General features: G+C 47.7%; 1 protein-coding gene across 1 annotated transcript in view; it reads right to left on the reverse strand.

Moving 5' to 3' along the window:
• Positions 1 to 15,000, reverse strand: part of LOC115205658 (rho guanine nucleotide exchange factor 9-like) — a 35,566-nt gene that overhangs the window by 12,747 nt on the left and 7,819 nt on the right. The window contains 6 exon segments of the mRNA XM_029771849.1: positions 2,882 to 3,013; positions 3,135 to 3,264; positions 5,277 to 5,509; positions 10,508 to 10,687; positions 12,077 to 12,277; positions 14,651 to 14,830. Coding sequence (XP_029627709.1) covers positions 2,882 to 3,013; positions 3,135 to 3,264; positions 5,277 to 5,509; positions 10,508 to 10,687; positions 12,077 to 12,277; positions 14,651 to 14,830 — 1,056 coding nt within the window.

Below are 15,000 nucleotides of genomic sequence, written 5' to 3' on the forward strand. Positions count from 1 at the left end.
GCAGAAATTTGACAAACTGAATTGTTGGAAAGGTGCAGCCTATGACGGTGCCACGTTGAAAGTCAGTGAGCTCTTCAGTTAGGCCGTTCTACTGCCAATGTTTATCTATGGCGATTGCATGGCTGTGTGCTCGATTTTATACACCTGTCAGCAATGGGTGTGGCTGCAATAGCTGAATCCACTAATTTGAAGGGGTGTCCACATAAACTCAACAAAAAAGAAACGTCCCTTTTTCAGGACCCTGTCTTTCAAAGATAATTCGTAAAAATCCAAATAACTTCACAGATCTTCATTGTAAAGGGTTTAAACACTGTTTCCCATGCTTGTTCAATGAACCATAAACAATTAATGAACATGCACCTGTGGAACGGTCGTTAAGACACTAACAGCTTACAGACGGTTAAGGTCACAGTTATGAAAACTTAGGACACTAAAGAGGCCTTTCTACTGACTCTGAAAAACACCAAAAGAAAGTTGCCCAGGGTCCCTGCTCATCTGCATGAACATGCCTTAGGCATGCTGCAAGGAGGCATGAGGACTGCAGATGTGGCCAGGGAAATAAATTGCAATGTCCGTACTGTGAGACGCCTAAGACAGCGCTACAGGCAGACAGGACGGACAGCTAATCGTCCTCGCAGTGGCAGACCACGTGTAACAACACCTGCACAGGATCGGTACATCCGAACATCACACCTGCGGGACAGGTACAGGATGGCAACAACAACTGCCCGAGTTACACCAGGAACTCACAATCCCTCCATCAGTGCTCAGACTGTCCGCAATAGACTGAGAGAGGCTGGACTGAGGACTTGTAGGCCTGTTGTAAGGCAGGTGCTCACCAGACATCACCGGCAACAACGTCGCCTATGGGCACAAACCCACTGTTGCTGGACCAGACAGGACTGGCAAAAAGTGTTCTTTCCTGATGAGTTGCGGTTTTGTCTCACCAGGGGTGATGGTCAGATTCGCGTTTATCGTCGAAGGAATGAGCGATACACCGAGGCCTGTACTCTGGAGCGGGATCGATTTGGAGGTGGAGGGTCCGTCATGGTCTGGGGCGGTGTGTCACAGCATCATCGGACTGAGCTTGTTGTCATTGCAGCCAATCTCAACGCTGTGCGTTACAGGGGAGACATCTTCCTCCGTCATGTGGTACCCTTCCTGCAGGCTCATCCTGACATGACCCTCCAGCATGACAATGCCACCAGCCATATTGCTCGTTCTGTGCGTGATTTCCTGCAAGACAGGAATGTCAGTGTTCTGCCATGGCCAGCGAAGAGCCCGGATCTCAATCCCATTGAGCACGTCTGGGACCTGTTGGATCGGAGGACTAGGGCCAGAAATGTCCGGGAACTTGCAAGTGCCTTGGTGGAAGAGTGGGGTAACATCTCACAGCAAGAACTGGCAAATCTGGTGCAGTCCATGAGGAGGAGATGCACTGCACACTGGCCACACCAGATACTGACTGTTACTTTTGATTTTGACCCCCCCTTTGTTCAGGGACACATTATTCAATTTCTGTTAGCCAAATGTCTGTGGAACTTGTTCAGTTTATGTCTCAGTAGTTGAATCTTGTTAAGTTCATACAAATATGTACACGTGTTAAGTTTACTGAAAATAAACGCAGTTGACAGTGAGAGGACATTTCTTTTTTTTGCTGAGTTTACATTTGTATATATAGTGTATTTAAAATAGAGAGAATCCATGTCCCAGCATGATTCAGTAAATTAGCCTGTTGAGATCAGATGTGTCTGGTCTCCAAGTACTGTTAAGGATGAGAGGATGAGAGGATGAAAGGAGAGAAGGAGATTTGAGAGGAGGAGGAGAGAAGGAGAGGAGGAGAGGAAGAGAGGAGGAGAGGAGGAGTGAAGGAGAGAAGGAGAGGAGGAGAGGCAGAGAGGAGGAGATGATGAGGAGGAGAAGATGAGAGGAGGAGAGGAGAAGGGAAGGAGAGGAGGAGAGGAGAGGAGGAGAGAACGGAAGGAGAGGAGGAGTGGAGGAGAGGATGAGAGGATGAGAGGAGGAGAGGAGGAGAGGATGAGAGGAGGAAAGGAGGAGAGAAGGAGAGGAGGAGAGGAGGAGAGGAAGAGAAAGGGGAAGGAGAGGAGGAGAGGAGGAGAGGATGAGAGGATGAGAGGAGGAGAGAAGGAGAGGAGGAGAGGAGGAGAGGAGGAGAAAGGGAAGGAGAGGAGGAGAGGATGAGAGGAGCAGAGGAGGAGAAAGGGGAAGGAGAGGAGGAGAGGAGGAGAGGATGAGAGGATGAGAGGAGGAAAGAATAAAGGAAGAGAGAGGAGCATGCAACAGGCCACAAACACGCCCTGAGGGCAGCCATTAGACATGTTGTGTTGCACATTGTGAATAAGAAACTCAAGAACATAGATGAGGGATTCATAATTAAGCATGTCCCGCAGACATCCCTGAGCAGTGTGTGTGTGTGTGTGTGTGTGTGTGTGTGTGTGTGTGTGTGTGTGTGTGTGTGTGTGTGTGTGTGTGTGTGTGTGTGTGTGGAAAGAGAGAGGAGGTTTCAGGACAGAGAGGGGAGGTTTTCATACCTTCTACATATACCGTAACTGGTTTGGAGCAGGACAGAGAGGGGAGGTTTCATACCTTTTACATATACCTGAACTGGTTTGGAGCAGGACAGAGAGGGGAGGTTTCATACCTTCCACATATACCTGAACTGGTTTGGAGCAGGACAGAGAGGGGAGGTTTCATACCTTTTACATATACCTGAACTGGTTTGGAGCAGGACAGAGAGGGGAGGTTTCATACATTCTACATATACCTGAACTGGTTTGGAGCAGGACAGAGAGGGGAGGTTTCATACCTCTACATATACCTGAACTGGTTTGGAGCAGGACAGAGAGGGGAGGTTTCATACCTTCTTACAGAGGACCAGCTGATGATCAAAGAGGAAGAAGACCCGTTGCTGACTGCGTCCATAGGGCTGGTAGATCCAAGACATTTCTCCTGTATAGATCAACTCTGAGCTCCGGTCCAGGATGTCATCACCCTGTCGACAATAATAATACATTGCTTTATTTATCTCTATTCAAGGCCCTAAAGACGCTTGTTTTAAACACACACACACTCCGTTGAGGGTCGGTTAATTCCGAGTGGTGTACAGTATGTACCTCCCAGTCCAGGACGGAGGCCTGCCATTGGGCGATCTTGTCAATGTTCTCCAGCCTCCTCTTCCTCTCATTGATCTGCTGAGTGACGTTACGCATCACCGCCAGCGCCGCTGCCACGTAGCGATAGTCACTATGGAGACAGAACAGACATTACAACCACCACGTAGCGATAGTCACTATGGAGACAGAACAGACATTACAACCACCACGTAGCGATCGTCACTATGGAGACAGAACACACATGAAAACCACCATGTAGCGATAGTCACCATGGAGACAGAACAGACATTACAACCACCACATAGCGATAGTCACCATGGAGACAGAACAGACATTACAACCACCACGTAGTGATTGTCACTATGGAGACAGAACACACATTACAACCACCACGCAGCGATAGTCACCATGGATACAGAACAGACATTACAACCACCACGTAGCGATAGTCACTATGGAGACAGAACACACATTACAACCACCACGTAGCAATAGTCACCATGGAGACAAAACACACATTACAACCACCACGTAGCGATAGTCACTGTGGAGACAGAACAGACATTACAACCACCACGTAGCGATAGTCACCATGGAGACAGAACAGACATTACAACCACCACGTAGCGATAGTCACCATGGAGACAGAACAGACATTACAACCACCACGTAGCGATAGTCACCATGGAGACAGAACAGACATTACAACGACCACGTAGCGATAGTCACTATGGAGACAGAACAGACATTACAACCACCACGTAGCGATAGCCACCATGGAGACAGAACAGACATTACAACCACCACGTAGCGATAGTCACTATGGAGACAGAACACACATTACAACCACCACGTAGCGATAGTCACTGTGGAGACAGAACAGACATTACAACCACCACGTAGCGATAATCACTATGGAGACAGAACAGACATTACAACCACCACGTAGCGATAGTCACTATGGAGACAGAACACACATTACAACCACCACGTAGTGATAGTCACTATGGAGACAGAACAGACATTACAACCACCACATAGCGATAGTCACCATGGAGACAGAACAGACATTACAACCACCACGTAGCGATAGTCACTATGGAGACAGAACAGACATTACAACCACCACGTAGCGATAGTCACCATGGAGACAGAACAGACATTACAACCACCACGTAGCGATAGTCACTATGGAGACAGAACAGACATTACAACCACCACGTAGCGATAGTCACCATGGAGACAGAACAGACATTACAACCACCACGTAGCGATAGTCACTATGGAGACAGAACAGACATTACAACCACCACGTAGCGATAGTCACCATGGAGACAGAACAGACATTACAACCACCACGTAGCGATAGTCACTATGGAGACAGAACACAGGTCATTTCAGGAGGATGAATCACACCTTACAGCAGTCGCTATTGCTACAGGTTTGTGTGTGCCAGATCAATGTGTGTGTTAGTATGTGTGTGTGTTTGTGTGTGTGTCTGTGTGTTTTGTGTCTATCTGTGGAAACAGCCCTATCCTCCATCTTGCAGACACATAACACACTACACCTTCACACACTCCTCACAGACTGAGGGTTAGACAGACTGAGAGACAGAGAGAGAAAAAGACTAAGACAGACAGAGAGTGAAACAGACAGAGAGAGAAACAGACAGGGAGACAGACAGAGAGAGAAACAGATAGTGAGACAGAGAGAGAGACAGACAGAGAGACATACAGCTAGAGAGAGAGACAGACAGACAGACAGAAAAACAGACAGAGCGAGAGACAGACAGAGCGAGAGACAGACAGAGAGAGAGAGAGACAGACAGACAGACAGACAGACAGACAGACAGACATAGAAAGAGAGACAGGGAGAGAGACATAGAGACAGACAAACAGAGAGACAGAGAGACAGAGAGACAGACAGACAGAGAGACAGACAGAGAGACAGAGAGAGAGACAGACAGAGAGACAAACAGAGAGATAGATAAAGTCAGACAGAGACACAGATATCTGGCAGAGAGAGTTAAGAGTGTTGGCCCCTGCCCCTGTCTGGCTGTGAGAGTGTGATTTGTGAATGACCTGGAGCCGGATGAGACAAACACAGCTGAATGACTGACTACGTGTGTGTGTGTAATCCTACCTGTGTTCCTGTGCGGTGTATTTAAGCAGCTCGGCCAGCTGCAGGGGGTATTTGCAGATCTTCTGTACGGGTGTGAGGAGGAAGCCGTCGATAGCGATGTCGATCATCTGCTGCAGCAGGCGACAGGCCTCGAAGAAGTGCTGGTACCTCCCGTCTCTCATCAGCTTGAACAGCTCCATACACGCATCCAGGTGGTTGTTACAGTACTCAGAGTAGATCCAGAAGCCATCTTGCTGTGGGACAAAACAACAATGGAGGAGATGAGGAGATGATTAATTTGTGATTTGAGACAATAAGTCCTGCTGCAGGTATCACATGGTTGTTCAGCAGGCTTCTATCTTCAAATCAAATTAAATCAAATGTGTGTTTGTCACATGCGCCGAATACAACAGGTGTAGATCTTACAGTGAAATGCTTACCGTAAATTCCGGACTATAAGCCGCAACTTTTTTCCCACACTTTGAGCCTCGCGGCTTAAACAATGACGTGGCTAATGTATGGATTTTTCCCGCTTTCAATTTTTTTTTCTCCAAAAAACCACATTCTGTGACGTGCTCAGTTTTTTGGCGGCATGAAGCTTTCATTAGACCAATGAAATTGCCGAACGGGTTAAGGTCAAACAACTTTTTGGTTTACTGTTTAGATTAAATCGAGCACTCTCAAACTTCCCATCATTCTGATTACGGTAGTCATTTTGTCACCCTCATCATGGCAAAGACATGGAGAAATGCATATGATGCAGTTTTCAAGTTGAAGGCGATTGATCTGGCTGTTGGAAAAGGAAATAGAGCTGCTGCACGGGAGCTTGGTCTTAATGAGTCGATGATAAGACGTTGGAAACAGCAGCGTGAGGAATTGACTCAGTGCAAAAAGACAACTAAATCTTACTGCTAATTTTTTATTTTTTGTTACAAGCCGTGTTTCGTTAAAGCCTATTTATTTTTGTTACAAGCCGTGTTTCGTTAAAGCCTATTTATTTTTGTTACAAGCCGTGTTTCGTTAAAGCCTGTGTAAAGTTCATTTGTTTCAATATACCGGTAGGCACCTGCGGCTTATAGACATGTGCGGCTTATTTATGTTCAAAATAATATATTTTTTTAAATTCAGTGGGCGCGGCTTATATTCAGGTGCGCTTAATAGTCCGGAAATTACGGTACTTACAAGCCCTGAAACAACAATGCTTAAGATGTTTTAAGAAAATAAGTGTTTTGTAAAAAATAGAAACTAAAAGTAACAAATAATTAAACAGCAGCAGTAAAATAACAGTAGCGAGGCTATATGCAGGGGGTACTGGTACAGAGTCAATGTGTGGGGGCACCGGTTAGTTGAGGTAATTGAGGTAATATGTACATGTAGGTAGAGTTAAAGTGACTATGCATAGATAATAGAGTAGCAGCAGCGTAAAAGAGGGTTCTGGGTAGCCCTTTGATTAGCTGTTCAGGAGTCTTATGGCTTGGGGGTAGAAGATGCTAAGGAGCCTTTTGGACCTAGACTTGGCGCTCCGGTACCGCTTGCCATGTGTTAGCAGAAAGGACAGTCTATGACTAGGGTGGCTGGAGTCTTCGACAATTTTTAGGGCCTTCCTCTGATACCGCCTGGTATAGAGGTCCTGGATGGCAGGAGGCTTGACCCCAGTGATGTACCCTCTGTAGTGTTGGAGGCCAAGCAATTGCCATACCAGGCAAATCATCTCCTTTGTCTTGATCACATTGAAGGAGCGGTTGTTGCCCTGGCACCACACGGCCAGATCTCTGACCTCCCTATAGGTTGTCTCATTGTTGTCGGTGATCAGGCCTACCACTGTTGTGTCATCGGCAAACTTGATGATGGTGTTGGAGTCGTGCCTGGCCATGCAGTCATGAGTGAACAGGGAGTACAGGAGGGGACTGAGCATGCACCCCTGAGGAGCCCCCGTGTTAAGGATCAGCGTGGCGGATGTGTTGTTACCTACCCTTACCACCTGGGGGCGACCCGTCAGGAAGCTGTTAAGGAACCTTTTGAACCTAGACTTGAGGAACCTTTCGGACCTAGACTTGGTGCTCCGGTACCACTTGCCGTGCGGTAGCAAAGAGAACAGTCTATGACTTGGGTAACTGGAGTCATTGACAATTTTTAGGGCCTTCCTCTGACACCGCCTAGTATATAAGTCCTGGATGTCAGGAAGCTTGGCCCAAGTGATGTACTGGGCCGTTCGCACTACCCTCTGTAGTGCCTTATGGTCTGATGCCGAGCAGTTGCCATACCAGGCGGTGATGCAACCGGTCAGGATGCTCTCGATGGTGCAGCTGTAGAACTTTTTGAGTATCTGGGCACCCATGCCAAGTCTTTTCAGTCTCCTGAGGGGGAAAAGGCATTGTCGTGTCCTCTTCATGACTTTCTTGGTGTGTTTGGACCATGATAGTTGGTTGGTGAGGTGTACACCAAGGATCTTGAAACTCTCGCCCCACTCCACTACAGCCCCATTGATGTGAATGGGGGTGTGTTCGGCCATCCTTTTTCTGTAGTCCCCAATCATCTCCTATGTCTTGCTCACGTTGAGGGAGAGGTTGTTGTCCTGGCATCACACTGCCAGATCTCTGACCTCCTCCCTATAGCCTGTCTCATCGTTGTCGGGAATCAGGCCTACCACCGTTGTGTCGTCAGCAAACTTAATGATAGTGTTGGAGTCGTGCTTAGTCACGTAGTCGTGGGTGAACAGGGAGTAAAGGAGGCGACTTAACCCTTGAGGGGCCCCCGGGTTGAGGATCAGCGTGGCAGATGTGTTGTTGCCTACCCTTACCAGCTTGGGGGCCGCTCGTCAGGAAGTCCAGGATCCAGTTGCAGAGGGAGGTGTTTAGTCCCTGGGTCCTTAGCTTAGTGATGAGCTTTGTGGGCACTATGGTGTTGAATGCTGAGCTGTAGTCAATGAACAGAATTCACACATTTGTGCAGTTGAGAAAGGGCAGTGTGGAGTGCGATTGAGATTGCGTCATCTGTGGATCTGTAGTGGCGTAATGCAAATTGGAGTGGGTCTAGGGTTTCAGGGATAATGGTGTTGATGTGAGACATAGCCAGCCTTTCAAAGAACATCATGGCTACTGATGTGAGTGCTCCGGGGCTGTAGTCATTTAGGCAGGTTACCTTTACTTTCTTGGGCACAGGGACTAGGGTGGTCTGCTTGAAACATGTAGGTATTACAGACTCTGTCAGGGAGAGTTTAAAAATGTCAGTAAAGATACTTGCCAGTTGGCCATGCATGCTCTGAGTACACGTCCTGGTTATCCTTCTGGCCATGTGGCCTTGTGAATGTTGACCTGTTTAAAGGTCTTGCTCACATCGGCTACGGAGAGCGTGATCACACAGTCATCTGGAACAGCTGGTGCTCTCATGCATGCTTCAGTGTTGCTTGCCTCGAAGCTAATATAAAAGGCCTTTAGCCCATCTGGTAGGCTCGTGTCACTGGGCAGCTCGCGGCAGGGTTTCCCTTTGTAGTCCGTAATTGTTTGCAAGCCCTGCCACATTCGACGAGCATCAGAGCCGGTGTAGTAGGCTTCAATCTTTGTCCTGTATTGTCGCTTTTCCTGTTTGATGGTTCGTCTGAGGGCATAGCAGGATTTCTTATAAGCGTGTTCAAGTGTTTAATTAGTGTTCAGCTCCATGAAAGTGGCAGCTCCAGCCTTTAGCTCAGTGCGGATGTTGCCTGTAATCCATGGCTTCTGGTTGGGATATATACGTACGGTCACTGTGAGGACGACGTCGTCGATGCACTTATTGATGTAGCCGGTGACTGAGGTGGTATACTCCTCAATGCCATTGGATGAATCCCGGAACATATTCCAGTCTGTGCTAGCAAAACAGTCCTGTAGCCTAGCATCCACGTCATCTGACCACTTCCGTATTGAGCGAGTCACTGGTACTTCCTGCTTTAGTTTTTGCTTGTAAGCAGAAATCAGGAGGATAGAATTATGGTCAAATTTTCCAAATGGAGGGCAAGGGAGAGCATTGTACGCGTCTCTGTGTGTGGGGTAAAGGTGGTCTAGAGTTTTTTCCCTCTGGTTGCACATGTGAAATGCTGGTAGAAATGAGGTAAAACAGATTTAAGTTTACCTGCATTACCATCCCCGGCCAGTAGGAGCCCTGCTTCTGGATGAACATTTTCTGGTTTGCTTATGGCCTTATACAGCTAGTTGAGTGCGATCTTAGTGCCAGCATCGGTTTTTGGTGGTAAATAGATGGTTACGAAAAATATAGATTGGTAGATAGTGTGGTCTGCAGCTTATAATGAGGTACTCTACCTCAGGTGAGCAATACCTTGAGACTACGTTAATATTAGACATTGACACACACTCCCACTTTTCGTCTTACCAGACAAAGCTGTTCTGTCCTGCTGATGCATGGAAAACCCAGCCAACTGTATATTATCCATGTCGTCGTTCAGCCACGATTCGGTGAAACATGAGATGTTACAGTTTTTAATGTCCCGTTGGTAGGATAGTCTTTAATGGAGCTCATCCAGTTTATTCTCCAGTGATTGCACGTTGGCCAACAGAATGGATGGTAGAGGCGGTTACACACTCGCCGACGAATTCTCACAAGGCACTCTGATCTGTGTCCCCTATAGTTCCTTATCTTCTTCATGCGAATGATGGGGATTTGGGCCTTGTCTGGGAGCAAAATTATATTCTTCACGTCAGACTCATTAAAGAAAACATCTCTATCCAGTTCGAGGTGAGAAATCGCTGTTCTGACATCCAGAAGCTCTTTTTGGTCATAAGAGACAGTAGCATCAACATTATGTACAAAATAAGTTACAAATAGGGGCCTCCCGAGTGGCGTAGTGGGGGGGCTTTACTTGGCTCATCGTGCTCTAGCGACTCCTTGTGTAGGGCCGGTCGTCAGTTGAATGGTGTTTCCTCCGACACATTGGTGCGACTGGATTCCGGGTTATGCGGGCGGGTGTTAAGAAGCGTGGTTTGGCGGGTCATGTTTCGGGGGACGCATGACTCGACTTTCGCCTGTCCTGAGCCTGTTGGGGAGTTGCAGCGATTGAGACACGTTACAAACAATGTGAAAAAACACACAAAATAGCACAACTGGTCAGGAGCCCGTAAAACGGCAGCCATCCCCTCGGCTCCCATCTGACTATCATCTTGGTGTTGAGTAATAACTTACATGTTCTAGAAAGCAGGGTTCTATCTAGGTAGTAACTTACATGTTCTAGAAAGCAGGGTTCTATCTAGGTAGTAACTTACATGTTCTAGAAAGCAGGGTCCTATCTCAGACAGGTGTGGTTCCTCGTTGTTGTATTGTTTCTCCAGGTCTCTAACGAAGCCCATCTGGAAACGGTAGATGTCCTCGATGTTCCCAAAGATCACCCTCAGCTGGTCATCGTTAAACATGTCTACCCTCTTCCTACACTGACGTAGGTAGCCCTGGAAGAAAGGGATTTATACATACAGTAGGATGGGGATGAGCAAAGGATTGTGTGTGTGTGCGTGTGTCTGTGCGCATGCTTGTGTGTGTGAGAGTGTGTGTGTGTGCTGGTGTGTGTGTGTGTCTGAGAGTGTGTGTGTGTGTGCTGGTGTGTGTGTGTGTGTGCTGGTGTGTGTGTGTCTGAGTGTGTGTGTGCTGGTGTGTGTGTGTCTGAGTGTGTGTGTGTGTGTGTGTGTGCTGGTGTGTGTCTGAGTGTGTGTGTGTGTGCTGGTGTGTGTCTGAGTGTGTGTGTGTGCTGGTGTGTGTCTGAGTGTGTGTGTGTGCTGGTGTGTGTCTGAGTGTGTGTGTGTGTGCTGGTGTGTGTCTGAGTGTGTGTGTGTGTGCTGGTGTGTGTCCGAGTGTGTGTGTGTGTGCTGGTGTGTGTGTGTCTGAGTGTGTGTGTGTGTGTGTCTGAGTGTGTGTGTGTGTGTGTGTGCTGGTGTGTGTCTGAGTGTGTGTGTGCGTGCTGGTGTGTGTCTGAGTGTGTGTGTGTGCTGGTGTGTGTCTGTGTGTGTGTGTGTGTGTGCTGGTGTGTGTCTGAGTGTGTGTGTGTGCTGGTGTGTGTCTGAGTGTGTGTGTGTGTGCTGGTGTGTGTGTTCCCACATTTCAACATATTTTCCTGTACTCTCCCATATATCCCTGGAGAGAATCATGAAAGCAGATTGAGTCTAGTTTTAATCAATTCACCACAGTAACACTACTGCTATAATCAATTCACCACAGTAACACTACTGCTATAATCAATTCACCACAGTAACACTACTGCTATAATCAATTCACCACAGTAACACTACTGCTATAATCAATTCACCACAGTAACACTACTGCTATAATCAATTCACCACAGTAACACTACTGCTATAATCAATTCACCACAGTAAAACTACTGCTATAATCAATTCACCACAGTAACACTACTGCTATAATCAATTCACCACAGTAACACTACTGCTATAATCAATTCACCACAGTAACACTACTGCTATAATCAATTCACCACAGTAAAACTACTGCTATAATCAATTCACCACAGTAACACTACTGCTATAATCAATTCACCACAGTAACACTACTGCTATAATCAATTCACCACAGTAACACTACTGCTATAATCAATTCACCACAGTAACACTACTGCTATAATCAATTCACCACAGTTAGACTACTGTTCCAAGAGAGATCATACCCCTGCATGTGTGTGTGTGTGTGTTTGTCGGTTTGTGTGTGTGTGTGTGTGTGTGTGTGTGTGTGTGTGTGTGTGTGTGTGTGTGTGTGTGCATGCATGCGTTTTCACCAAGTGTGCGAGTAGGTGTGTGTTTATGCGTGTGCACGTATGTATGTGTGTGTACCTCACAGATGTCCTTGAGGTGTTTGATGTAGTGTCTCTCTGTGCTCATGATCTCATTAATGACGTTGGCTCTCATCTGGTCACGGTTCTGAAGCGGCGAGCCCAGACACAGGCAGTCGTTGGTCGGATCCAGGTGACCGTTAGCCATTTCACTGGTCCCCTCCACAGGCTCCACCCCCCCATCCTCCTGGTTCACCCACAGCTGAGGAGACCAACACACACACTCCTGAATGGGAGATAAAATGATGACTACATACTACTATCAGAGGGCTTTAACACAGAAAACATCACATCCCTTAGTTCATCTCTTCCTCTTCCAGACATCTTTTAATCACTTGTTCCAGTTTCAGGTTGTAGTTGGCAGCGCTGGGGCTCAGAGGAGAGTAGACAGAGGGACAGAGAGAGAGAGAGAGTCAGGGGGGCTCTTTGTTCCAGCATTGAGCTGTAGACACACACACACACACACACACACACACACACACACACACACACACACACACACACACACATACATACAAAAACACACAGCTCAGCTTGAGGTAGGTTAGAGGTGATCAGATGCCTGGTACAGTAGCTAAACCAACACCTGATGATGAAACACTGTGTGCCTACTGAACATCTAAGAGGTGACGGTTGTAATGCCAAACACACGACGCCATGCAGCTTCACAACAACAAGCAGAGAAACGGGTGGATACAACTGGTGCTACTGTGGAAGAGGGTGCTCCCAAATTGTACCATATTCCCTTTATAGTGCACTACTTTCAACCACTATATCGGTAAAAAGGGTGCCATTTGGGACGCACATGGAGGAGAAGACTGCGGTACGAAGACTCAGTTATAAACAAACTAGAAAAAGAGTAAAAATTGTAATATATAAAAAAAGAAGTTAAAAAAATGAAAGGCTGTAACTTCTCTATAAAATATCCTGTTGTGATGATTCCCAATGTTGTGACTGAGGTTCTGGAAACGTTAGATGTGCGTTGGTTGATTGGTTGGGTAATGTGAGGGAGACGTGGTGTTGGCAGACTGAGGCGGTGGGTGGTGGGTGGAGTATGGCTGGATGGTTGATTGGTTGGGTAATGTGAGGGAGACGTGGTGTTGGCAGACTGAGGCGGTGGGTGGTGGGTGGAGTATGGCTGGATGGTTGATTGGTTGGGTAATGTGAGGGAGACGTGGTGTTGGCAGACTGAGGCGGTGGGTGGTGGGTGGAGTATGGCTGGATGGTTGATTGGTTGGGTAATGTGAGGGAGACGTGGTGTTGGCAGACTGAGGTGGTGGGTGGTGGGTGGAGTATGGCTGGATGGTTGATTGGTTGGGTAATGTGAGGGAGACGTGGTGTTGGCAGACTGAGGCGGTGGGTGGTGGGTGGAGTATGGCTGGATGGTTGATTGGTTGGGTAATGTGAGGGAGACGTGGTGTTGGCAGACTGAGGCGGTGGGTGGTGGGTGGAGTATGGCTGGATGGTTGATTGGTTGGGTAATGTGTGGGAGACGTGGTGTTGGCAGACTGAGGCGGTGGGTGGTGGGTGGAGTATGGCTGGATGGTTGATTGGTTGGGTAATGTGTGGCAGACGTGGTGTTGGCAGACTGAGGCGGTGGGTGGTGGGTGGAGTATGGCTGGATGGTTGATTGGTTGGGTAATGTGTGGGAGACGTGGCGTTGGCAGACTGAGGCGGTGGGTGGTGGGTGGAGTATGGCTGGATGGTTGATTGGTTGGGTAATGTGAGGGAGACGTGGCGTTGGCAGACTGAGGCGGTGGGTGGTGGGTGGAGTATGGCTGGATGGTTGATTGATGACGTTGGGAAAACGCACCTTAGACGTAGTGTTTTGGAACCGAGGAGTTGCTATGGGGTTGATATAGAAAAGCTGTTTTGTTTGGGGTTGAGGAGGGTGGGGTTCGACCTTAGAGAGAAAGAATGACAGAAACACACCGGTTCACTCAATGCCTGGATCGACCCACTGGATGGAGAGGTAGGGGTGGTGGGGAGAAATCAGTTCAGCCCCTGGACATGGAGTCGTCAGGGTTGGGATGGCCATTGGGAAGTCTGGAGAAAGCCTTGACTTGGTAATGTATGGAGTCTTTACTCAGTTAAGTATGAAGTGTTTACTAGGTAGCGTATGAACTCTTTAGCTGTAGTGTGTGTAGCCTTTACCAGGTAATGTATGAAGCTAACAGGAAGTGCACTGTGCCGGCTTGGATTTCACACTGTTCAGCAAGGTTTCAGCTACTAAAGTAGATGCGTTACCAGGCCAGGCCAGTATAGCTTGGCTCGGCTTGGCTTGGCTCGGCTTTGCCCTACAGATGTAGGATCTTTATTTGATCACCCCGTTGCAGGAGAACTTAAAACTTAAAACTTTGTCATTTATATTTTGACTTGATTTTCCCTCATGAAAAATGTATTAATCTCTACAAAAATGTCCATTAATTATAATCCACATAATAATTCACATTTCCTGTTACTGCAGGATTATTTTCCTGCTGTAGCAAACAGGCTCAAATGAAGATCCTACATGTGTAGAGTGTGAATCTGGGTAGTCAGAAGACCAGGGTGACGTGTGGTATCACTAACTCACCCGTACGAAGCTGGCGGGGAACCACCCCTCCTCCTCGTCAATCTGACCCCACCACCAGTCCTTATTGGACGCGTCCAGCACCTTGATGACATCACCGGCCTTAAACGCCAACTCTCGGTCGGCCATGGTCACATGGTCCCATACTGCCTCAGCGCTGACAATAGATCCTCCGCTTATCAACTGGAGACAAGGAACAAGGGAAGAGAGGGAGGGAGAGAGAGGGGGGGTAGAGAAATAGAGAGCAGAGAGGAAAGAGAGAGGGAGAGAGTTTGGGTGGAGAGAGAGAGAAAAGGGGGAGGACGGAGTGAGTGAGAGAGAGGGAGAGGAAGAGAGAGAGAGAGCGAGGGAGG

This window comes from Salmo trutta, chromosome 13, assembly GCF_901001165.1.
Source record: "Salmo trutta chromosome 13, fSalTru1.1, whole genome shotgun sequence".
Taxonomy (NCBI): Eukaryota; Metazoa; Chordata; class Actinopteri; order Salmoniformes; family Salmonidae; genus Salmo; species Salmo trutta.